General features: G+C 42.7%; 2 protein-coding genes across 3 annotated transcripts; one reads left to right on the forward strand and one right to left on the reverse strand.

Moving 5' to 3' along the window:
- On the forward strand, window positions 1–26,956 carry LOC100382583 (uncharacterized). 2 transcript variants are annotated; one of them, XM_008660605.4, is made up of 8 exons: window positions 1–315; window positions 447–694; window positions 25,200–25,278; window positions 25,836–25,897; window positions 25,984–26,083; window positions 26,201–26,242; window positions 26,334–26,375; window positions 26,564–26,956. In XM_008660605.4, exons 2-8 carry the CDS (start codon window positions 510–512, stop codon window positions 26,723–26,725), a joined length of 672 nt encoding a protein of 223 aa, XP_008658827.1. In that variant the 5' UTR covers window positions 1–315; window positions 447–509; the 3' UTR covers window positions 26,726–26,956. The 2 variants fall into 2 exon arrangements, with proteins under 2 accessions (XP_008658827.1, NP_001168784.1); NM_001175313.1 differs by having other exon boundaries at window positions 38–315; window positions 26,561–26,921.
- Window positions 1,317–1,818, reverse strand: LOC118473393 (LOB domain-containing protein 13). The gene is made up of 2 exons (XM_035962664.1): window positions 1,702–1,818; window positions 1,317–1,606 (listed from the first exon to the last, which is right to left on the reverse strand). The coding sequence occupies exons 1-2, from the start codon at window positions 1,795–1,797 to the stop codon at window positions 1,454–1,456; spliced, it is 249 nt and encodes an 82-aa protein (XP_035818557.1). The 5' UTR covers window positions 1,798–1,818; the 3' UTR covers window positions 1,317–1,453.

Raw genomic sequence — 26,956 nt, forward strand, 5'->3', positions numbered from 1 at the left:
TCGCTGGCGGGTCGCCTCACCCGTTCACTCCGTCCATGACGAAACGGCAAGCGTCGCCCTCTCCACCGCCACCAGTCCACCTCCTCGTCCTCCTCCGGTCACGCACGCAGCTAGCTTACCCGCCCCGCCACTATAAAAATCCACCTCCACCCCACCGCGCGTCTACAGTTCCACACACGCGTGCACGGGCGGGCAAGCACCAGAAAGGAAAGGCGGAGGCCGCGCGGCGGGCGCCAGCTGCAGCCAAGAGCCCACTAGTAGTAGTAGTAGCTAGTTCACCACCGCCTGCTTGCCTCCTTTACTTTGCCATATTTGGTGAGCGCCCTCCTCCCTCAGATCTGCCTAGTTTTGTCTCGTCCCGTGGCTCTCGTTTTTTTAATTTTGCAATTCCTCACCTCCCCCACTTTTGCTGCTGCTGGTTGGTTGGTTTGCGTTTGTTCGGGCAGCTAGCGTTTCCTGGATTGGGGACGCTTCCGTTTCGGGAAGCCGTGAAGGGATCGGCCACGACGATGGTGCGGGGGAAGACGGAGCTGAAGCGGATAGAGAACGCGACGAGCCGGCAGGTGACCTTCTCGAAGCGCCGCAACGGGCTGCTCAAGAAGGCCTTCGAGCTCTCCGTGCTCTGCGATGCTGAGGTCGGGCTCGTCGTCTTCTCCCCGCGCGGCAAGCTCTACGAGTTCGCCAGCGCCGCCAGGTGCGTCCTCCTCACCTCTTGCCATGCTTCCTCCGGCCTGCTGCTTCTCCCTCCCACCGACGAATTGAATCTGAATAGAAGTCGCGGTCCATCGGTTGTCTTGTTGTCTCGTTGCGCTCACTACAGTAAACGCAGAAACGTCCGACGGCCAAAGCCGTCGGACATAAGGAATAAACCGTCGGAAATAGATTATTTCCGACGGTAAAGGCTTATCTCCGACGGCTTTAAGCCGTCGGAGATAACTCGTCGGAAATAGTGCTATGTCCGACGGCAGCCGTCGGACATAAGTTATCTCCGACGGCTGCCTATGCCCGTCGGAGATAACAAATCCCAACCGTTTTACCGGTCGGAATGTGGGACCCACTGAATTAAGTCCGACGGCTCCCGCTAGGCCGTCGGAGATAAGCATTGCTTATGTCCGACGGTAGTTAATGCCGTCGGAAATAACAAATGGGTTATGTCCGACGGCTACCATTAAGCCGTCGGACATAACAAATTACAGAATTTACACAAAATTCTGTTTTTTAAAAAAATCTGACATTTACAAAACAAAAACAGATTCATGCACATATACAAATTCACATTCACAATCACAAATACACACATTCTAATAAGTATTCACAATCACAAATAGTCTCACATAAATATTAACATTCACAAATTTAACATCAACATATAGGTTCGACGGTTGTTGCAAAATGAAATTGTGTCTCACAAACAAGTGTTGCAAAGTGTTTCATAAAAAAACATCACGACACATCAATCATATCCATCGTCTGGATGGTTCGAGTAGCCACCTCCTCCGGCTGGACTCTGCGTGTTGAAAATGGTGTTCACCCACGAATTTGTTGTGTCGTCCTGACCAGACCCATCTCCAGGTGCGGCAACTGAAGCGGGTGGTGTCTGAAATCCCTATAACACAAGCACATGAAATAGTAACCACTCAGTTGTTCATTTAAACACATAAGACATTTATGAACATGTCACACACGCATATGTGTACATACCATAGGGAATTGTGACGGAGGCGGAGGCGGAGGTGGAGGCGCCAACATTGGCATTGGCAGTGCAAACTCCGGAGGCGGCATCCCATATGTCGGCATCGGGACGCCCGCTTGTTGGGCTAGTTGCTACAAATTATATACAAGTCATTGTTGAACAAACAAGATACACATCAAGTGTTTTGCAAAATAAGCTACAAAATGTTACTTCAACTTACCGAGAGAAGAGCTTGATTTTGGGCCTGGAGGCTTGCATAATACTCGTCCCTCTTCTTCTGGTACTTGGCTTGTTGTCTCTGGTATTCAGATTGTTGCCTCTGGTACTCCAATTGTTCCCTCAAGACTGATTGATGGTACTCTGCCTGTTGACGCAACACTGCAAGCTCTATCTCATGGGCTGCTGATCGTGAACGGGACGACTGTGAAGACGACGATGTGGATTGTCGTCCACGGCGTCTCAGCTCTCTGGAATCAATCGTAGAATCAAAAATACCCAACCTACAAGAGTGAACCATGCACTTAGTATAGTAACTCATGGCTCAGTTGAATCGCAAGCATATGATGACAATTTTGAAAACCAAATCAAATAATCTCACCGTCCATGGGCTTGTCCTCCTGCGCTAGCATAGGCTGCCTGAGGGTCGATTGGCTGGCTCCTCCAATCGTACTCCTCCCCATGGCGTTGAACCATCTCCTGCCCATACGAAGCCTGGAGGCAAACAATATCAAATATAAGTGCATAACCCCTATGCCCTTGCAAACAATATCAACACACATAATAGAGTAACAATATCAACTCACTAGACGGTCGGTGGCCGTCTGAGTGCATAACACATCAGGATTCTGAGGATCAGAACCCCTATGCCCTTGCATATACACCTCCACATCCGTGGGCGTACGGCCGGATTTGACTTCCTGTACATAAAAGTTATAATGACACATTTCTATGTGATTCAAAGTTACGACAAACTGTGACTTACCATTCGCTTAGCCAAGCGCACATGACCATCACCGCCGTAGTTGTGGAACGACTCAGTCCCACGGTTTCCCCTGTTCCTTTCGGAAATGGCACGAAAGTCAGGGGAAGCCCACCATCTGCACAATGCCCGATAACCGTCTGATCGGGTGGCCATCCACGACACCGACACCTACATGAAATTTTTTAAATAAAGCAAGCAAATACATGGCTTTGTGCGATATGAGAGGCAACAACTTGTTTACCTCTAGGTATTGCTCCTCCGTCAAGTAAATTGATGACCACTCGGCCTTTGTATTTGGCATCGGTCGATCATCAGCATTTGCTCTGTACCATGCCTTTATAGCCTGAATTCGTGCATAGTACATTGCATCTGCAACGACATCGTTCGCGTTAAACTCAAACACGTAACGAGCGTTCATATCATATGATCCATCGTCCGGCAACTTGTACCGTTTCTGCAAAAACCATAGTGTTATCATAAAAGCAAACATATATGGAATAACTAAAATAGTATAAACAAGTCATACCCAGAATGCATCCCAAACTAGTGCCTGTGTGTTGCCAAACGTTCTACAGACACCATAGCGATAATGCTCCCAAGTGGTGGCGGGGACAGACTCGCCAGTAGGCAAAGTCACAAGACCAGGCCAGTGCAGACGAACAAGATTACCAAGAACCATGTTCACCTGCCTGTAGTGTCCTGTGCCTGTGAACGAGTCGTCGATCCAAGTCCTGCAAACAGAAATCAATGTAGAAATTAAAACATAACTTTCAATAACATTTAAGCAAAGATATGTCACTCACTTTCCACTAGGCTTTATCACAACCCGAGATTCGGGTGGAAGCTCTGGAGGTGGTCCAACAAAATGCAGCTTCCTCGTTCTCTTAACTCGAGAAGTTCCAGACCCAGCTGCAGAATCTCCACCAGCCCCAGAATCCCCAGCCCTAGAATCCCCACCAGCGTCGTCTCCAGCATCATCTCCCACATTATCTCCACCATCATCTTCAACATCATCTCTTGCATGATCCTCTACCACTGGTTCCTCAATTTCAGCATCCTATGAAACAAATAGCTTACATCAGACAATATTAAGTAACTCAAATAATGTAATTTAACAACTAACTTACATCTTGTGGAGGCAAATGTTCTGCCAGCGCTCTCTGTCTGCTCATGGTAGAACCTGTGCCCTGAAAAACTGAATCCTCACCCCTCGAGCTGCTCCTCGAGCTACTCCTCGACCCAAGCAAACTACGAGCTAAAGACTTCATTTTCTTTGACATCCTATTTTAACAAAAACAAGTTAGTACATAAATCGACAATAAAATAATAAAATATGCAATAAAATCATAAAATATGCAATAAAATCATGATCCATACTCGTCAATCGTAATCGTAATCAAAATCAGGATCTAGTTGCTTTCGTCGATTTAATGGACGCCAAGTAGCTTTCTTCTTTCTCGTCACTCGTTTTCTTTTTGGAGGAACCTCTACATCATTTTGATCGCCTAATAAAGATTCTTCCAACATTTCAGTTTGTACATTAAACGTGCTTGTAAGTTCTTCGTCTTGGAAAATCTCAGCATCCCCCACTTCCTGCTCGATTTGACTTTCAACATAACCAGCATCACCAGGAGCATATAGTCGTTCACGCGGATTAACTTTGTACACTACCCTCCAATCAACCAAACCGTTTTTCTTAGATGGATATGTCATATAATACACCTGCTCGCATTGGTGGGCAAGGATTATAGTGTCGTGACCTTTTAATCTATCGTTGTGTTTGACTTCCACCATGCCATATTGATTTTCTCGCGTTGTATTTGGAGAAAACCAATCACAATCGAAGAACACCACTTTGAGTTGTTTATCTCCAAAAAACTTGTACTCGATTATATCATTAATGACTCCATAATAATTAGTCACCTTCCCTTCATCATCGACAGCTCTAGTTACAACTCCGGAGTTTGTCGTGGCTGCTAGAGGATGATCATCTTCGAACCTTGTGGAACGGAATCTAAAACCATTGACATCATACCGACCATAACGTCTGCCAGTTACTGCTCCTAGGGATAATTGTCGAAGGTCCGGGTGTATATTGTCATTTTTATCTACATAATCTCGAAACCAACACAAGAAATTAAGTCCCCCATCTTTTCCCTCTCGACGAATCTGGTCACGTTCACAGCCAGAGATGCAATTTTGAGAATCAAATTCCCTGTTAGTACAAGGAAACAAACCTTTTAGTATCACAACAAAAATTCTAGCGGCAATGACTAAAATAAAGTTTACACTTACAGGAGAAACTGACTCATCTCTTCCATGTTGTTATACATGTAAAGTAAAGCAGTCTTCCATTCGTCGTTGGTGAAACAGTATGTTGTGCTGGGTCCTACAGTTTTGCCCCTCCATTGAAAAATTTCAATATCACTAATAGGGGGCTCGTCGACATGATACCGCAACGTATGGGCATTGACATTGTGTTCCTCTGCAAAGTACAGGCCCGTGAACGATGCTATCTCTTTGTATTTGAATTCTTCAGCGATGCACCCTTCAACTCGTCTCTTATTACCAACCATTGCACATAGCTTTTTTAGTGTCCTTTCGATGTGATACATCCATCTATATTGCACAGGACCTCCTACCTTAGCTTCGTATGGTAGGTGAACAAGTAGATGTTGCATCGGATTGAAGAAACCTGGTGGAAATATTTTTTCAAGTTTGCATACCAAAATCGGTATTTCTTGCTCAAGCTTCTCCATCATCTCTTTCTTTATTTCTTTGGCACAAAGATGTCTATAAAAGTAGCTTAGCTCCGCTAATGCTTTCCAGACATCATTTTTTACAAAACCACGAAACATAACAGGAAGGAGTCTTTCCATTATTATGTGGTAGTCATGACTCTTCAACCCAGAAAACTTGCCCGTCTTCAAATTCACAGACCTTCTAAAGCCCGCGGCGTAACCATCTGGGAACTTTAAGTTTTTCAACCATTTCATCAATTGTTTCTTCCTTTTAGGTTTAATACTGAAAGGAGCACGTGGCTTCTTCTGATTCTCTCCTATCTCCATAGTTGGTCTTCTACAGATTAAGGCCAAGTCTTTCCTTGCCTTAGGGTTGTCTTTTGTTTTGTCGGTGATATTCATGCAAGTGCTGATAATGCTTTCACCCATATTTCGTTCCTGGTGCATGACATCAATGTTATGCATTAGAATCAAGGCTTTCATATAAGGGAGTTCCCATAGACCACATTTGTGAGTCCAATTATGCTCGGTTCCATAACCTTCAAAACGATTTCCATGTTCGTTTAGTTTCAAATCATTAAGTCTCGCGAGAATCTCAGGACCACTTAGACGCTTGGGTGGTCCCCTCGTCACAATCGTGTCCTTTTTAAAAGCGTTCCTATCGAACCTGAACGGGTGATCCTCTGGCAAAAAACATCTATGGCAATCGAAGTAACATATCTTTCCACCAAACTTTAGTCGAAAGCATAAAGTGTCTTCAACGCATATAGGACATGTCAAAATCCCATGACAACTCCATCCAGCAAAGATACCATAAGCCATAAAATCATGAATAGACCATAAAAACGCGGCTCTCAGGTTGAACTTCTGTTTCTTGTAACAATCGTACGCCTCGACTCCTTCCCACAAAATTTTCAATTCTTCAATCAGGGGTCTCATCATCACATCGATCTTTGTTCCAGGATGATCCGGACCAGGTATTATAAGACACAAGAAAATAAATTCATATTTCATGCAAAGAGCTGGTGGAAGGTTGTATGGAACAGCAAAGACGGGCCAACATGAGTACGACGTAGCAGTTAGATTGAATGGTGAGAAACCATCTGTTGCCAAACCGAAGCGGACATTCCGCACTTCATCAGCAAAGCTGGAATCAAAAGCATCTAGTGCCTTCCATGCATCTGTATCAGCTGGGTGCACCATGACATTTGGATTCTCACGTACCCCTTCTTTGTGCCACCTCATGTGTCTGGCTGTATTTTTGGAGATGAACAAACGTTTCAACCGAGGTATGAGAGGCATGTAACGAAGCTGCTTACGTGCAATCTTCGTAGTCACGGTCAAACCATCGTCGTTTTCAACCTCAACGAATCTACGCTCACCACATACAGTACACTTCTTCTCACCTGCGGTCTCCTTCCAGAAAAGCATACAATTATTTTCACAGACATCGATTTTTTCGTAGTCCATACCGAGGCCAGATAACAGCTTTTTAGACTGATACATGTCCTTTGGCATCTTGTGATTCTCCGGAAGTACATCACTGATCAAGTTCAAAAGTTCCTTGTAACAGTTGTTTGAGAATGCAAACTTAGACTTAATAGCCATAAGTCGAGTCACAAATACAAGGACAGTCACTTTTGTGTGCTCATGCAACGGCTCTTCGGCAGCTTTAAGGAGCTCGAAGAACTTCTGAACCTCAGGTGTAGCTGGATCCTCAAACTCGGTGGGTTGACCGGGGTTCTCCGAATCGACGGTTAGAAACTCATGGCGTACATCGTCAAGCATCTCTTCCATCCTATCGTAGTCCTCCTCTTCATGTGACTGAACTTCCGATACAATACGAGGTGGGTCCTCACCGTGGTGCACCCACACCTCATAGCCTGGCATATAACCGTTCTTGCAAATATGTATCGACATAGTCCTCCTGTCAAGGAAATTAATGTTCCGACACTTGCTACAAGGGCACCTAACATCGGTTCCAGTCTCTGACCGAGCAAAAGCATGGTCGAGAAAAGCATCAGTTTTGGCCACCCACTCACTTGATAGAGCACCTCTTTTCTTCCAACCTTCATACATCCATCGACGATTCTCCTCCATACTAGATACGATACGTTAACTTAATTAGATAAGTACTGCACGTGCATTCCGTTTTTACGAAGAAATCACGCCCCTACATCTGTAGGAAAGGATAGGTCCTAAACCCACCCAGGAGTGACCGACGAGACCGTGTTTATGACAAGACATGTGGTCGTGCGAAATTTCGGCAGCATAACCCCGTTGTTCTCCAATCGCACGCCTAAAAATGGTGCAATTGAAGAACAGAGAGGTTATGCTGCCGAAACTAAGCAGGAGCACATGCTTTTGTCATAAACACGGACTCTGTCGGTCACCCCGAGGCTGTCCAAAAAAGGGACAATTCCGGCCCAACATACCTCACATGCGTCGCTTGTAAGGTGTGTTGGGCCGAAACGAGTGACGCCTAGGTTTCGTTTGTTCACACTACGATACACTATGATTAACTATAATCATCGTGCATTATTAAATAATTAAACTAATAAACCACAATACAATATTACATACGAAATAATATTGTTATAGATGACAAATCATATAAAATGACCTTATTTCCGAGGGCATAATAATTACCCTCGGAAATTAAAAATTAAAATTATCTAAAGTACCACTAAATAAAGTAAAACAAACTACTTTAATTAACTAATCAAATTTTGACCGTCGGACATAACAAACTAAACAATCAAATGCATTAATACATACAATTTCAATCAAATACATTAATACAAACATACAATTCTAATCAAATACATTAATAAAAGCATACAATTTTAATAAACAAAATTGCTAATTAAGTATACTCACTTAGCGGGTGTGGAGAGTCGGCCGGCGATGGGCGCACGGGCGGGCGGCGGGCGCACGGGGCCGTTGGCCGGAGCACGGGGCGGCGGCGACCGGCGAACGGGGCGGCGGCGACCGGCGAACGGGGCGGCGGCGACCGGCGAACGGGGCGGCGGCGGCGGCGGCCGGAGCACGGGCGTGGCGGTGGCCGGAGCACGAGCTAGGGGCGGTGGTGGCCGGAGCACGGGCGTGGCGGTGGTGGCCGGAGCACGGGCGTGGCGGTGGCCGGAGCACGAGCACGGAGCGGTGGGGCGGCGGCGGGCGCCGGAGCACGAGCAGTGGGGGCGGGCGGTACGGCGATAGGGCGGGACGGCGACGAGCGTGGCGGCGACGAGCGTGGCGGCGACGGCGGCTTCTCCTCGGACACGGCGGAGGCGTGCTCGGCGGCGGCAGGATAGAAACGCGCGGTCTCGGGTGAAACTGAAGGCGCGCGGGTCGGAACCGCGCGTTAAAAAGCCTTATGTCCGACGGCTCGGTACGAGGCCGTCGGACATAAGCTAATGTCCGACGGCCAGGGGGTCGGCCGTCGGACATAAGGTAATGTCCGACGGTCAGTCTGCCAGCCGTCGGTTATATTTTTTTATTTTCGACGGCCGCTGTTGGCCGTCGGACATAACCGTATGTCCGACGGTTGCCTACGGGGCCGTCGGACATAAGACGACCGTCGGAATTGTATAGTTTTACTGTAGTGGCTCCGCAGGCCGCCGCAGTTGCTCCTACGATTTCAAACTGTCGGTGGTGAATTTGACTTGATTTTGGAGTTCATGTTTTTTTTTGTTTTGGGGGATTTGTTTGAACCGGGCTTGGGTTCTCGTCTTGCTCGGGCATTTCGAACGGCTCTCGCCGCAGTTTTGTAAATCCCGCGTTTGCTATTATTGGAAGTCGCGAACTCCTGTAGTGCCTGCTCCACCCTCCCCCAGAAAATATCTGTACGGCGGCCTCGATGCACAGCGTTACCCTTCTTTCTTCCTCCTGCCCCTCTTTCTTTCTCTCTCTCTCCTCACCTCTGCTGCTGCTGTTCCTTGCTCTCTCTCTCCCCTCCCCCTTTGCTGCTGCTGTTCCTTCCTCTCTCTCCACTCCCACTCCCCGTCCACAGCACACCCATGTTCGTCGCTGCTCTCATGTCTCCTCCCATTTGATGCCTAGCTGACTAGCTGAAAACAGCAGGACCAAAAGCCTGAAGAAACCGATGACAGCATCGTACATGGGGGCAACGCGGAGGTCCTGAATTAATGCGCGGCCAATCGGAGGAAGAGTGAGTGGAAAGAGGCAGGCGTGCCCAGTAACTGTGGGTGGAAGGATTGCTGCTCATGGGCCATGGCTACAAACGGAGAAGCGTCGTCATGTGACTTCTGGTCGCTTGGCTTGTTCCTCCGGCCTGCCAAAGCCACTTTTTTCTTGGTTTGTATTTCGGAAACAATCCTTTCTTGTAGTGGTGGTGCCGATTGACTTTTCTTGCTTGCGTTATCCAATCACATCATCAGTTCCGGACGAGGTATGGCTTGCGCGGTTGCGCCTCGCCGTCGCTGCTCATGCGTTTTGCTGTGACGTTGGCTACAGTTTGTAGTAGCATATTAATAATTCTTTGGTTGGGTTGCCTGCTTTTGGTCTGGGAATATAGTACATGCGATATTGCGACACTGTAGTTTCAGCAAGATTTCTATACCTTCGATTTTATGACGACAAAAAAGTCTGAATGTCTTTAGCTTGTCTGGTGAGCTTCAGTTTCAGTTAGTTTCTCCTGTGTTTCACCGTGAGTTTCAGTTAGTTTATCTTCAGATAGGTTAGGTTTAAAGTTCTAAACTGACTTGACTTCTTGATGCCTTTATGTGTATATGAAATCATCGTATATCACTCCATGTTGACCCTTATGAACATAGGGGAACACACACACTGTCTGGTTGGTTATCATCTGAACGTTTTTTTGTCCACTATATATGCTGGGTACGGCATATGCTTAAATTACTGATCTATAACATATTCTGATGAATAGTTTTTTCAACCAAGATCCAACCAAGTTTACGCACGCAACCAATTCTGCTTGTCATGCAGCATTCAGCCCATATATATTTACACAAATCCTTCGGATACGTTCAGCCTTGATAGTACATTGTTAGATGATATAATATTCCCTCCGTTCTTTCTTATTTGTCGCGTTTTAGTTCAAAAATAAACTAACCAGGCGACAAAAATTCGAGAACGGGGTAGTAATATATATATAATCTAATAAGAGTTCTTATTGTTTTTTTTCGAGAACATGTCCGCTATTTCATTGAGAAGAAGCTGAAGTTTTATTGTTAGCTAGCCATCATAAACTGTACATGGTGTGTATTCCCTTCCGTACATTCCAATATGATTTTTTTACTGCCCTGGAGTCATCCCCTTTATTCACTTTGGTTTTCTTTTTCTCCAACAATATACAGTATATATGCATCTGAACATGTTACTACTAGGTTTGCAGTGAATGCGATTTACTTTGGTTAGTTCTTGAGATGATACACCTCAGTTATGAGGTTTCATTTATCAGCACTAGGTTGATTAATTAGGAGAGCTTACAGAAATCGAGTGTTATTACGTATGTTTTTTTCCAGGGCATGTAATCTCTAGTTGAGCCCTCATTCCGTTAACCCTTATCCTTGACTATTATACATCCACAGTTTGGTGCTTTTGTTGAGACGCGCGCGCGATACCTACATCTGAAAACAATCCATACATTTTAATTGTAGGTACGGCCAAAAATATCTCGAAATAAAAACAGACTCCTGCTAAATTTTGCTTGACTGAAGCATGTGATAATGGCATCTATTTTCCTTGCGAGAGTTTTGCTTTTGTTCTTGTCACACCGTGTAGTTTTTCAGATTGTAGCCTAGTGAATTTTGCTTGACGACGCCGATATATACCATGAGGTGAAGAACAAGAACCATTATTACTACAGCCCCCAAAAATTGCACTTGACTTGCATGTTGATTTTACTTACAAGTTATTATAAAAGGCACAATTATATCTATTACTATCTAATTACAAGTGTTAAATGAAGACATCACATTCGTGCAGAGTTCTTAGAAATTTCCACATAACCAAAAATAGAAGGACCTACACCGTCTGATTTTATAACGATCTAATAACATATATTAAAGCAACGAGGCCATGTCTAATACAATTGATAAATAGCAAATTTAGAACAATATATTTAGGAAAATTTGCAATTTGATTTCCATATGAGTTCGAAAGATAAAAATACCTAAATTAAGAGTTCATATAAAGTGCATCCAATGAAGCCAAAATTTGAATAAAACTACTACAAGCTAATAATTGATCCCAAACTATTTGGAAAGAAAAATCCAAATAAATGGTATATATAAACTTCAATTATAAGATAGTTATATTCAAATTTCAAAAGAGTAGTTTTTTTTTATATTGAAGAACCGTGCAATTAAGACAACGAGATATAACCGTGGAGGGGAGATTTGAATAGGAGCAAATAATATTTTTTTGTTTACAATAATCTTGGCTTCGATCCCAACTATTCTAAGAAACCTTTAAGAACACACACATAAGAACACACACATGAGGATCACACATGTTAATTGCTACTAGTCAGTTTCTCGTGCATTGCCACGATTTTTATATATCATATAAGTAGACCTTGTTTTCATAAGACACAAAAATATGTGTTCGATTGGTTATGTGGACGTGAATATAGAGCTAACAACCAGGGTTCAAATCCCTATTTGTGCACAACTTTATTTTTTGGCATTAAGCGGGAAGGGTGATACGGGACGACCATTGAAACTGGTGCTTTATATAATAACTAGTCGGTTACCCGTGCGTTGCGACTACTCACAACAATACCCACGTAAATTATTCACCAAAAAGATCTCAAGATTTTTTATTGGTTGTCTCCACTCTTCGTATAATATTTTTTATGAACGCACAAGTACCATAGGCAACAAATCAGAGACCCCATCCCTCGCCTCCTCCACTTTCAAGGTTTCATAGAGCAGGAGAGGAAGAGAAGAGGCGGACATACCTGTTCATTGCCAGAGAAGGACACGACAAAGACCTGGGTATCTGGAGACTGGAGGCGACATAGGTAGTATACCGCTAGATATATAGAAGTAGAACGGCGAACGAGGTGGTGGCAACTGAGGCGAGGATCATCATTATCGTGTGGAGATATAGATGGTCAAATGGGCCGTGTCTGGCGAGCCGGCCCGAGGCACGACCCATTTAATGGTGTCTGGGCCAACCCAGCACGAGCGTCGTGCGGTGCTTGGGCCGTAGCCTCGGCCCGTAGTGCTGGCCCGACCCGACACAATTATTTTTTTATTTTACAAAAAAATCATATATACACATGTATAATTTATATTCAATATTATAAACACTTGAGCATGATGTTCTACTGGTTAGACTACTTTGGCCAGTGTCTTCCACCCTTCTTCCATCAGGGTGTGGGTTCAAACCTTACCTGCTGCATCGCTTTTTAATATTTTATGTTGAGTTGATTTGGAAGAAAAGTAGGGACTTTTTTGTAAAATAATGACGCAGGACGACCGTTGAAACTGGTGCTTTAAGTATAGTAGAGATAAGTAGATAATGAGATATGCTTTGAACAATGCAAAAAACACCGCGGAATAACAACACAACAAAAAAATGCAACAATATTCAATGCAGAAATGCCATACAAACGACTTCCATTAGTTCGAACCAAAAGGAGAAAAAAAGGAAAACTAGATCAAATGACCTTTGATTGAGCTAAAATTGTGTATACACCTTCTCTAGAATGTTTCTAGAATGTTTCTACGAAGTCCACAAAATTTAAACTCCAGAAGATCAAACAAACTCCAACAATCAAGAACAATTCAGGTTAGGGTTTTCTCAAACTTGCTCGAAAAACAATTTTTTGTGCTCGAGTTAAATATGTTGTAACCACTTTGCGGGAATGATTCTCAGATGTCATTGCACATTTCATTCCAACACAAAAGTTTCCGAGAGCTTAGATATGAAAGATTCAACAAAAGGGCTAAGATGAGACACCGAGAGGGTAAGAACCAAGTACTACAAATCAAATCAAAGGCAAGAACATGAGCCACAAAGTTCAGAGAAAATGATTGCTTTGATTCAACCATCATAGGCCAATAACTTTGTCAGAGTTTTATAGATGATAGGATTATAAATTTCAGATCTGGATCTAGGAATCTCACTCAACAGAAAAACTAGAGGAAATGAAAAAACCTAAACTAGAATGAAGAAAACTCAAATGTTGAATTATTACACATTCATAACATGCTAGGGGAAAAATGGTCCATCCTGAGATTGGTGCATCTGAGGGTCATGGGCTCTTCTTGATTTACCTCTTCTCGTGCAAGATTTGGGATGACACCATGTGCCACCACCAGTTTTTGCTAGAACTCCAATCATGTTTTGAGGCTCAAACCACTAAACCTCTTATAAGTAGCATATCCTATACGCTCGCTCCACAATATCAACATGTGTTACCACCAATCCTAAACCTTTCGATCACCAAGTATTTCATTGCTTTTGCTTGACTTAGTAAATTGTCATCTTAACTTGGTCAACATAGTATATTGCTCCATATACCCTTGCACTTGTCGATATCCCTAAGTGTGAGCCATTATAGTTAGTCTTTGTTGGCGCCAATCTGGGCGTCAATCACTGAAGAGTTGTTTCTCTTAGCAGGCTCTCTGCGGCGGCGCAGACCGTCCGGGACGGTCCACAGCTTAGGGCTGGACGGTCCGCGACCTAGCGACAGGAGCGGGTCTTTCCTGTGTCCGCGACCGTCCGACCTTTCCCAGGTAGCACATATGGTGTTCAAAAGTCTTCTAACTATTTTAGCCCCATAGTTCAAGCATCATCATTAGTTCTTTACCATCCCCAATCCATCATCACGTATGAACCCTCTTAACATTAACCTTATGTCGACCATCTCCGAACTCCACATTGTGCACCATAAGCAAAGAAACATATTGCACATATCACATTCATGATAAGGTTACTCAACACTATGGGCACTCATCATACTTGAACACCTTAGGCGTAACTTAACCATGTGTACGCAATCTTTCCTCGATGAGTGCATTGTCAGCACCAACATAAAGGGATGAATCAAAACAAAAGAAAAATACAGAACTCACTCAAATGACCAAAAGTCAGAGAAAAGCCAAAACAAGGTCAATTGAAATGAGTAAAGTTTGGTCCCTAAAGACATGGGCAATAACTCAACACAACCAACCAAAAATAGCTAGTCCTCAAGAAGAGGCCAAAAATACTCACCACCGCTAGGAAAAGATCAGAGAGCCAAGAAATGTTGCTAGTCCCTTAGACGAGGCAAAGACTCAATACAACTAGCAAAAGTAGCTCAGACACAACCCCTTGAACAAGTGCAACTTCTCAAAAAATGCATGCTTTCAATAAGTACTCTCCCTTTTGGAAATTAATTGTTTGTATGCAACATTCTCGCCTTTGTTGGCACATCCACACATCAATCTATCAAAAACTACAACCCCCTCAAACTATGCTATGAAATGTAAGGGATACATAAAATGCAAGAGATTTAGAAATATATCAATTACAATGAAAAGATACTCTAAGTGGTCCTATCATGTGCGTTAAGCAACAAATCCATGTGTTAGCAAATGCTCAAACTGATGGTAAGATACAAATTGTGATTATTTAATGATTTGAGCAATTTTCACATTTACATAAGGTGTTCAGTACTAAAACATCACTTAACGAGTATAAGCAGGAAACCAACCTAGTGCTAACAAGTGTATTCAAGTTGGATATCCCAAGTAGCAGTCACACAACATTCCAAAGAGAAATCTAATACTTGTGTTCGATTAAATTTCATCAAATTTTCTAATTTTTAGCTTAACACAAGAATTAGTCAACCAAGTGTTGCGAGAGGTTATAAGCACTATCTTGTCTTACTTTTCAGCCAAGCGAAGCTTATGCAAGAATAGCAATCAGAAGCTTAAAGCCACAGTTTCGGTACTACACTAAATTGCTCTAGCTAGTTTGTCTCAAGTGCAATTAGAAGCAGTCCCGATGCGGTGGTGTGTTGTAGTGGAATATGCAAACCCATCTCTATCTTTTCATTTCACTTAACATGGATTCAAACTTTTAGCACAAGTTTATCAGAGTGTATCCAAGAAAGTGAATCACTCGAAAAAAGACATAGCCACCTAGCATATACATGATAGCATAAAGTATCTCAACACATCCTACACATGCTAGTTGCTAATCTTATCAGTTAACATGTTTTCAAGTTTCTACAATTATTAGTCATGTTCATAAGTTATATACAAGCTTAGCTCATCAAAATTATGTCAAATGAGAAAGTGATCCTAAGCTTGCCCAAGCACCATCGTGTACTACACAAGACATATCACTAACAACATAATCTCATTCTAAGTGATATACATATGAAGCTTAGAAATGCTCTATAGTACAAGATAAGTTGCAATGCAGATATGATCTCTCAGGAAATGGAAGCATACATTGGTATGTTTGGTATTGTAGTGAAGTACAGAATTCTTTGCCACACGAATTGCACCCATTATGTCAGAAAGCAAAGGCACTCTCATAAGCAAAAATCTCTCAAGGTGGTTATCATCCATAGGAGCTATGAGCAACAGCTAGTGACAACAACATATTCTATTTTTGTGGTGGATTGTATTACACTAAACTACATGTAAGAGGTACAAGACACCTAAGACAAACATAAGAACTAACAGATACTCAAAGCAGACTTATGATCCAAGTGACACTCGACAAAGTCACCATCAGAATAACCATCCTCGTTACCATCCAAGTCCATCATCATTGACATTGGCGTAAAAAGAGGCTCGACCTCACCAATATTAAACTTATTCAAGACATCCTTGGTGTCTTGCCTTGGTGCACAATCGTTCCTTCTCATGTTTGCTTGATTTGCAACCTAAGGAAAAATGTCAGCTCACCCATCATGCTCATCTCAAATTTCTTGCTCGTTGTATATGTAAACTCGGTAACAAGTGCATGTTAAGAGCCATAGAAAATGATATCATCCACATAAATCTAAATCAAAAGTGTGACATTGCCTTGTTTGAGAAGAAACAAAGTTTTATCGACTGATCTTATTTTAAAACCCTTTGTATGAAGAAAAGATTTCAAACACACATACTAGGCTAGCGGGGCTTATTTCAAACCATATCATGCTTTCTAAAGTTTAAAAACATGGTTTAGAAACTTAATGTAACACCCCGTCCACTCCCAGGCCAGCAATACTTACTCCTGGTAGCCCTTTGGGATCATCGACCATTCCCACATACCAACACATGTGTTTTGTGCGCAATTTGTCCTCACTCATGCGCACCCGAGAAAACTTCACGATCGGTCACCCATCCCAAGATTGTTCTAGGTCAAGAACGCTTAACATGAAAGTTCTTTTGAGACAGGCTTTCGAAAAAGAAGATGCACCTTATTGATATGAGTACTCTATTAATTATATTAAGCCTTGGGCTAGCATATGACACTTAAGATTCTCGAAAAAAGGGGATTTCCTAACATAAACCTCTTTCTCCTTGTACCCATTTAAGAAAACACTTTTGATATCCATTTGAAAAAACCTTAAAACCCTTTAAGGGTAGCAAAGGATAAAAGGATTCTAATGGCTTCTAATAGGGAAATGGGGGGAAAGGTATCATCATATTATATCCTCTCTTTATAGCAAAACTCTTGGGCTACCAACCTAGATTTGTTTCTAACTATCATCCCATCCTCATCCTATTTGTTTTTAAAACAAAGCAATAAAAAACTAAACTAGCCTGAGGAAAACTCAAATGCTGGATAGATGGCTAGTTAGGGGCATCTATTGTATTATTTATATAGCTAGTACATATTAATAACATGCCCCTAGATATTTTAGGTTAAACCACTCAACTCGAGCAGCAAAATGGTCCATCTTGAGATTGATGCATTTGACATTATTGATGGGCTCTTTATGACTTCACTTCAACTTTATGTAAGCTTTGTGACGATACCACATGTCGCCTCTAGTTCCCGCCGGAACTCCAACCAAGTTCTAATGCCCCTCATGAGTAGCGTATTTGATACACTCTCTATGATCTCGACATGTGTCACCACCAATCCTTGACCGCCTAATTATCACGTCCTCCATTGCCTTTGCTTGACTTGGTCAATCGTCTTGACCTGATCAACATAGACTACTGGTCCATGTACTCTTGTGCTTGTTGATTTTCTCAAGTGTTAGACACTACGGTCAATCTTTTAGCTTCTCTTGTCCCTCACTCCAACTCCAAGCCTCGGCGTCTGTTCTTCACTGCTCTAAGTATATTGGCATGAACCTGCTTGACCTTCACTATTGACTATCTTGGACCTTCAAACCTACGCACCACAAGCCAAGATATATGTTGCACATATCATACTCATGTTATGGTTAGTCAATGCTAAACCAAAGCTAATCATTTCCTTAACAATCATTTATCACACTTGAACACCATCGACATATCTCGATCATGTGTTCGCACATATGTTGGAAAACACCTAAAAATAGCGTGTTACTGTAAGTTAAATGTTAGTGTTAATCAAATATATTTCATTACAAATGTCACACATTTGAATTCTACTATTACTATTCATCACGTTTGAATAGTGCCATTTTGGTTCTTCACCTCTCTAAACCATCTCACTTTCCAAAGATAGTTTTGTATAGACCAAAATGCTCCCATGGGCTTGTTTCTATCTACCTTCATAACTTCTTTGTTACCCTCCTCTATGTATATCAAGCTTGAGCTCATCTGCTTTCCCACCCTAAATGATGGGTGTTAGACCTCCTTGCCCTTTCCCGCTAGTGGCCCATTGCGATCGCCGCCGATATTGGTCTCACTATGCTATACTCCTCGTGCTTCACTTGGCATATTCGCAAAGGTGTTGAACCCATAGAGCACAATGATCTCACGTATGGCGCGACGATGAAAAGCGCACACCACTTGGTGAGCTCAAGTGCTTTGTCCCTACTACCACTAAGCGAGATGCAAGAGAGCACCACAACGAAGAGCATAGAGATCAGGGAGGTTTCAACAACGTAGATGTCACCTAGCATGAGGCAAAGAGAGATGAGGCCAACAATGTCATAGAGCATGGGCTTGGTCATCGTCATGGATGTTCATCGAGCGTTCCTGCCTTTCTCCCATTCTCATAGGCTTCTCAATCTCGCTCGCACTCATTGTGTTATGTGGGGATACATCAAGAGAGGGAGAGAAATTGTGTGGTAGGGAATACATATAAGTTTGATTAGTGGGGTCAATGGATTAGTGAGTGTGAGTGGTACACAACATGGTCTTTTTTTTCCATACAAAAATATGGTAGCCTAAGAGTGAGCCAAACTGAGACAAATCTTTATCCCAAACATGTGGCGTGATACAACTTAGTTAGACGCATAATTATAAAATTATTGTTCTAATATAAAGAATAGTAAATGATATAACTCAGAAGATCGATATTTAAAATGCCATTGATCTAACTAACCCTAAAAGTTTAAACAAGATAGTCATGTCTTTTACTCTCAAAGACCAAAAAAATCACAATAATCCTATAGCTCTAGATCTTAGTGGTCTAGATCTATCAAAAGATATTGGAAAAAGTAAAGAATCCAATATAGATAGAACAAGTATGAAAATATATAATAATATATAATTCATTCAATACTACAATTTGTTTTTGTTGCGGTTCAAGGAAGCCCACATCGAATATTTTTGGTAGGGATTCCATTTGTTATAAATAAATGCGACACAAATAGGATCAATCACAGAGTAGACACGGATTTAACGTGGAAAACCCCTCCAAAGTGAAGGGGAAAAAACCACGGGCGCCGACCGGCAACTTCTCACTATTTTTGGGTGGTTACAGATCGCAGGAGATTTACAATAGAGATATATATCTCCTGCGGCTTACAAAGATATTTATAGAGGTGAAAACCCTAAAACGATCCGTACCGCGGGGGGGGGGGGGGGGGCTCCGCCCCCCGCACCCCCCCAGGCGTCCCTGGGCCGCGGGAAGGCCAGTTGGCCTCGCTGCGCTCTGGCCCAAGCCTCCCGGCGACGGGCCTCCGCTTCGCTCGCCAACTTGGCCGCCTTCTTCAGAATTTGGATCACAAACTCAACAAACTCCACCTTGAGACAAATTCCTTGTAGCATCATAATAGCAACCTCCACCTTAAACAAATGCATCATCATCTTGCCGGCGCCAACAGCCACTAAGGGCTAATTTATAATACCAACTAAGTTTGAGCATAGCTCAAACTTAGCAACAGAAACATGCTTCGTCATCATATCAGCTGGATTATTATCAGTACTGATCTTGCATACCTTCACCAACCCTTTATCAATGATATCACGAATGAAGTGATAACGAATATCAATATGTTTGGATTTCTCAGTAATCATCTGATCTTTGGTGAGATGAATGGCACTCTGGCTATCACAATAGATGGTAATGCAAGACTTAATTCCACATAGCTCTGAATATATACCTTTCAACCATAAGGCTTCCTTAGTAACTTCTGCAATTGCCATATACTCAGCTTCTGTGGTAGACAAAGCAACAGTATCCTGTAAACGAGCTTTCCAACTCACAGCACAATCTCCAATAGTAAAGACATAACCTGAAAGAGATCTCCTCCTGTCTAAATCACCACCATAATCTGAATCAACATAGCCAATCAGACCATCTCCAGATTTACCAAAACATAAACAAGCACTAGAAGAACCACGTAGATATCTGAAAATCCACTGAACAGCTTTCCAATGCTCTTTACCAGGATTAGACATGTATCTAGCAACAACGCTCATAGCATGAGACAAATCAGGACGAGAACAAACCATAGCATACATGAGTGACCCAACAGCACTAGAGTATGGAACTTTTGACATATATTCAAGCTCAGCATCAGTTTCAGCACACTGTTTAGCAGACAGTTTAAAATGAGGAGCCAACGGAGTACTCACAGGTTTAGTATTTTGCATGTTGAAACGACGAAGGACCTTCTCAATATAATTCTTCTGGCTCAAGTACAGCAGTCCAGACTTCCTATCCCTGACTATCTCTATGCCAAGGATTTTCTTTGCAGCACCCAGATCCTTCATATCAAATTCGCTACTAAGCTGTGCCTTTAAAGCAGTGATTTCCTTCATGCTCTTGGCAGCAATCAACATATCATCAACATATAGCAGCAAATATGTAGGTGATCCATTAACAAATTTTAGATAAACACAACTATCATATTGAGACCTCTGAAAGCCCTTAGAAAGCATAAATGAATCAAACCTCTTATACCATTGTCTGGGAGATTGTTTCAGACCATATAAGGACTTCTTCAACCTGCACACATAATCTTCTTTTCCAGGAACAATGAACCCCTCTGGCTGGTCCATATAAATGTCCTCCTCCAAATCACCATGTAAGAAAGCAGTTTTCACATCTAACTGTTCAAGCTCATAGTCATGTACAGCAACAAGACTAAGAAAGGTACGAATTGAACTATGCTTGACAACAGGAGAATAGACATCAGAGTAATCAATTCCTGGAATCTGACTAAAACCTTTTGCAACTAGCCTTGCTTTAAAGCGCGGAGGCTCTTTTGGAGTCATACCTTCTTTTCTTTTGAAGATCCATTTGCACTTAATTGCCTTTTTACCAGAAGGCAGCCGAGCTAGTTCCCAAGTGCCATTCTTATCAAGAGACTCCATTTCTTCATGCATAGCACCCATCCACTTTTCACTATCAGTACACAATATAGCTTCTGAATAATTCAATGGTTCCTGAACATTATCAACTTCTTCAGCAACAGCTAAAGCAAAAGCAACATTGCACTCTTGAATCAGTCTTTGGGGCCGAACTATCTGCCTCCTAGTTCGGCCTTCAGCAAGAGACTGGGGATGAGACTCCACAACAGGTGATGAAATTTCAGAAACAGAATTTTCAGCAGGTTCAGCAGATGGTGGAGCATGATCATCAACATCCCCTCCGTGCTCCACCTGCACACTGATAGACTCAGAATTCTGGTTAGTAGCACTGGTAGATACAACCGAAGGAAACATGGCAGATTCATTGAACACAACGTTTCTACTAAAAAATGCCTTCTGTGTATCAGGATTCCACAATTTATATGCTTTAACACCAGATCCATAACCCAAGAAAACACACTTAATTGCTCTAGGCTCAAGTTTACCATTATCAACATGTGCATATGCAGTACAACCAAACACTCTCAACTGAGAATAATCATAGGGGGAACCAGACCAAACCTCAATTGGAGTTTTCTTATCGATAGCAGTGGATGGTGAACAATTGATCAAATGACAAGCAGTGGAAGCGGCCTCAGCCCAAAACTTGCGGCTCAAACCTGAGTTGGACAGCATACACCGAGCCTTGGAGATTATTGTTCTATTCATACGCTCTGCCACACCGTTCTGCTGAGGTGTATATGGTATAGTGTGGTGCCTCACAATGCCCTCCTTCCTGCAGAAAGAGTTAAAATCACCAGAACAAAACTCCATACCATTGTCAGTTCTCAGAACCTTCAGCTTCCTCTCAGTCTGCTTCTCAACCATAGTCTTCCAAACCTTGAAAGACTCAAAGGCATCTGATTTTTGCTTAAGAAAATAAGGCCAAACTCTGCGTGAATTATCATCAATGATAGTCAACATGTAACGAGCACCACCATGTGAAGGTATACGTGACGGCCCCCACAAATCAGCATGAACATAATCAAGAATATTTTCGGTATTATGAACAGCAGAACTGAATTTTACCCTTTTATGCTTACCGAAAACACAGTGCTCACAGAAATCAAGAGTATCAGCATGGCAGCCATCAAGAAGGCCTCTCTTGCTCAATTCTGCCAAACCAGGTGCACTCATATGGCCAAGGCGCATATGCCAAATTTTAGTAGTCTCAGAATCAGATGCAACAACAGCATTAGCAGAGCCAGAACTACCTCGAAGCACATATAAGTTTTCAGCTTTCAAATCACCTTTAATAACCACAAGAGAGCCTTTTGTTACCTTCATGACACCGTCACCGGCGGTATACTTGTAGCCCTTTGTGTCCAGAGTACTCAGAGAGATGAGGTTCCTGGACATGGATGGAACATGTCGTACTTCAGTCAATGTGCGTACAATCCCATCGAACATCTTGATCTGCACGGTGCCCATGCCAACAACAGTGCAAGGGGAATTATCACCCATCCGAAGAGTACCTCCGTTCTGCACAGCTTCATAGGTACTAAACAGAGATTTTTTAGTGCAAACATGATATGAGCAAGCAGAATCGAGGATCCATTGGGCATCATCAGCAGCACAACCAGCAAAGGCAATAAGAACATCACCATTATCAGAATTATTTTCGGATGCAACAGAGACAGTACCTCCAGTCTTACCCTTCTCCTTGTTCCTCTTCTCCTTGTTCTGCAGTTTGTAACAGTTCTCAATTACATGGTTCGTCTTCTTGCAGTATTTGCAAAATAATTCATCGGATGGCCCCCTTGACTTGGAGCGACCCCTCTGGTTCTTCCCCTTTCCTTTGCCACCTGAGTTGGACTTTTTCTGATCAGTGCGGCCACGGACATACAAAGCTTCTCCACTCGAGCCAGCAGCATCTTCCGAGTTAACCATCTGTCTCATTTTTTCTTTCGCAGTCAAAGCTTCATACACTTCAGCCACGGTTAGAGTATCACGACTGTATAGGATGGTATCTCGAAAATTGCTAAACGATGCAGGGAGGGAACACAGGAGAAGAAGAGCTAGGTCTTCATCATCAAACTTTACCTCCATAGACGTCAGATCGGCCACGATCTCCTTAAACACCGATATGTGCGTCAGAACGGATCCTCCTTCCTGCAACTTGTGGGAGAACAACTTCATTTTGACATGCATCTTGCTGGTCAGATCCTTTGACATACAGATCGACTCCAGCTTCAACCAGAGAGCAGCGGCAGTCTTCTCTGCCAGAACCTCCTGCAGAATATTGTTAGACAGATGAAGGTGAATATGTGCGAGCGCCTTACGATCCTTGCGCCTCTCCTCATCTGTCCATGTCCTGGCATCCTTGTTGCCAAATCCATCTAGGGCATCATCCAGGTCGCGATCAGATTGCGAGAGAATTGCCCGCATCTTCACCTGCCACAGCGAGAAACGCGTGTCGAGATCCAGCAGCGGAAGATCGTACTTCATTGTCGTCGACATCCGTGCGCCGGCAGGAAACCCTAGCACACCGATCACCAAACAACCAAAGCTCTGATACCACTTGTTATAAATAAATGCGACACAAATAGGATCAATCACAGAGTAGACACGGATTTAACGTGGAAAACCCCTCCAAAGTGAAGGGGGAAAAACCACGGGCGCCGGCCGGCAACTTCTCACTATTTTTGGGTGGTTACAGATCGCAGGAGATTTACAATAGAGATATATATCTCCTGCGGCTTACAAAGATATTTATAGAGGTGAAAACCCTAAAACGATCCGTACCGCGGGGGGGGGGCTCCGCCCCCCGCACCCCCCCAGGCGTCCCTGGGCCGCGGGAAGGCCAGTTGGCCTCGCTGCGCTCTGGCCCAAGCCTCCCGGCGACGGGCCTCCGCTTCGCTCGCCAACTTGGCCGCCTTCTTCAGAATTTGGATCACAAACTCAACACCATTCATGGACATGATCTTATGTGTAATTGGTCAATCTATTTCTAGATGTACACAAGACATGAGAAGCTCACGAGCAGCATAATATACAAATTATTTGGCTTTAATTTTTTCTTCACAAGAAGCTGGTTATTACAAGTGAATATGCATGGTCACAACATGGCCAATAACAACGTGGTAGAGTGGCATGGCATATGGATCGCAGGCATGATATTGGTAACTTTTCGTAGTTTGTTTCTGATGGCACCAAGTCCACCAACGGATGTTGGCACGATGACGAGGCGCTGGTCTCAGTGACTGCTTGAGGTAGTAATGGCTCTAACAGACAAAAACAATATATTTACGACTTTGATGACATTTTTAGAGAAGAGAAGAAGGTACAAATACACAATACATTGCATATGATGATCTAGAATTCTAAATTTATAAGAGGTAAACAATTTGTACTTAATTTGGACAAGAGTTGACCAAGACATGGAGCTCATTAAGAGGATTCTAAAACGATTTGACCTAAATAGAAATATCATGGATATGATTAGGAGTGGCAATGAATCACGATCCAAATGTTTTTCCATAATTCGTTTGAGCCCTTAATTAATTTTAGTTTAAAAATGAATAGAATTAGAGCTCAATTATAATATGATCTAATCCTTAAATTTTATAGTATAAATTTTAGAGGCTGTTGCCATAGTTGATTGATTGTGAGCTTGAGGTATGACTAGATAAAAAACATTATCTAGTCATTAATTGCTCATAGCTGATTGATTGTGAGCTTGAGGTATGCATAGTTAAAAACATTATGATATCAAAGTATGTAACTCACTCTCGTCTCATGCTAAAGATGTTTCACAAGGCTGCTAAGGTATGCTGAAGGGCCTATTTCTTGGAAGCAGAAGACTTCCGTTGCTGAAGTTCAATATTTATCCATTGCTTTATCACCAATATATTTGCATTAGTTCCAGAAATCAATAAGGGCTAATCAATCTGGGGAAGATATTTTATAGGTCACTTGGAGCAGTTTAGAGCTTGTTCGGTTATTCCTACGCAATATAGATTGGATGGGATAGAATAATTTCAGTGTGGTGCACTAATATGTTATGCTTAGCTTTTTTTAGGAAATATTATTATTTTCTTACTGTTTGCTTCATTCTGCAGCCTCCAGAAAACAATTGACCGCTACAGGACATACACAAGGGAAAATGTCAATAACAAGACTGTTCAACAAGATATACAGGTGAAGTTCTCCCAGTATAGTATGTATGACCTACCTGGTTTTGATCATGACAGACATGAGTTACTACTAGTACTTACACGATCGGATATCTGAAGTGATAGACTATTTTTCTTCTTTCTGTACTGATGAGATGTTTTTGTTCGGAAGATACTTAATTTGCCCATTATTTCAGATTCTATTACTTTTCATGTGGCTGATTGTATATACTAAACACATCTTTTGACTGTTGCATCTTCACTTATTACAGCAAACCAGAAAGTGAATTTGCATGAGCGTTTTTAATATATATAAACCACAACGAAGATGGATTAAACGCTTAACTGAAGAGTTAGGAATAAAGGCAACATTTTCATGTGAATACTTTTACCTCCAAAGCATTAAAGTCATGTTATACAGCATCACTTCAAAACATGGGTAAAAGTATCTTCTTGAGGTTATTAGGCCAGTGCTCTCAATATAAGATGGAACTTGCATTAGATATTTGGGGTTTTACACTTAGGACAGAACGTATGTGATGGCGCACTTAGCTTTTAACATTCAATCATCTGAAAGTGCAGCAAGTCAAAGCAGATGCCGTAAGCTTGGCAAGTAGACTCGAAGCCCTAGAAAAGACCAAACGGTGAGCAATCATGTATTTCACTAAAGATTAATGACATTCCTCAGAGCAGAACGGCCATCAATTCACCGCCTTGACATGAGTTGCAGAATGTTTCTGGGTGAAAATTTAGAAGAATGCTCCATTGAAGAACTGCATAATCTGGAGGTTAAACTGGCGAAGAGCCTTCACGTCATCAGAGGGAAGAAGGTAAGTAAATGCCACAGTTGTCACATAAACCCTAGTCTCTAAAATTTCTGCGTATTACGATAACAAAGAAACTGTTCGCCCAAGTTGATATGCACGTCCTACCTTTTGTTTTCACAGACACAACTGCTGGAGCAGCAGATATCCAAGCTGAAGGAGAAGGTAAGATAACGCATAGAGCCCAGACCCCAGAGTATCCTGAAACTCTTAGTGACCAATTCCTGACCTCTGCTGTTCCTTGTACAACTTGCAGGAGAGGACCCTGCTCCAAGACAACAAAGAGTTGCGGGATAAGGTAAATCAAACGAACACAACATTGAAAACCGCAGAGAAGGCATGTAGGGTTTTTTTAATAACATTGCAAACTGTAAATTAAACTCTTAACGTTAACATGATATGCGCAAGAAAGACAGTCTCACAGCCATCATGTGTGGTTTTCTAAAACTTAACGTGCTGCCTGTTCTGTTCTTGTGGCTTCAGCAGCGCAACCTCCAGTCTCCACCGGAGGCGCCACCGGACCTGAACCGCTGTGTCCCTCCTTGGCCGCGTAGCCTGCCGGCACCGAGCAATGACATGGACGTGGAGACGGAGCTGTACATAGGATTACCCGGCAGGGAGCGCTCCTCCAACCGGGACTCTGATTGAACCACGGATTTTCAGTTCGATCGGCTAAAAGGAATAAGCTCCCTGAAATTAAAGCATCGAAGGGCACACGTCAATGGTTTTATTTGCAACTTTTGTATGCAAACTTGTACTTGAAAAGTAAAAAAAATAAAAATAAATCTGTAGTATGTGGATGCAAGAAACGGCTGGTTAGCTAGCTGCAAGCCTTCTGGGGCCTGAAAATGAAATCCACCCATGGATACACCCAACCAA

This window comes from Zea mays, chromosome 9 (genome assembly GCF_902167145.1).
Source record: "Zea mays cultivar B73 chromosome 9, Zm-B73-REFERENCE-NAM-5.0, whole genome shotgun sequence".
Lineage (NCBI taxonomy): Eukaryota > Viridiplantae > Streptophyta > Magnoliopsida > Poales > Poaceae > Zea > Zea mays.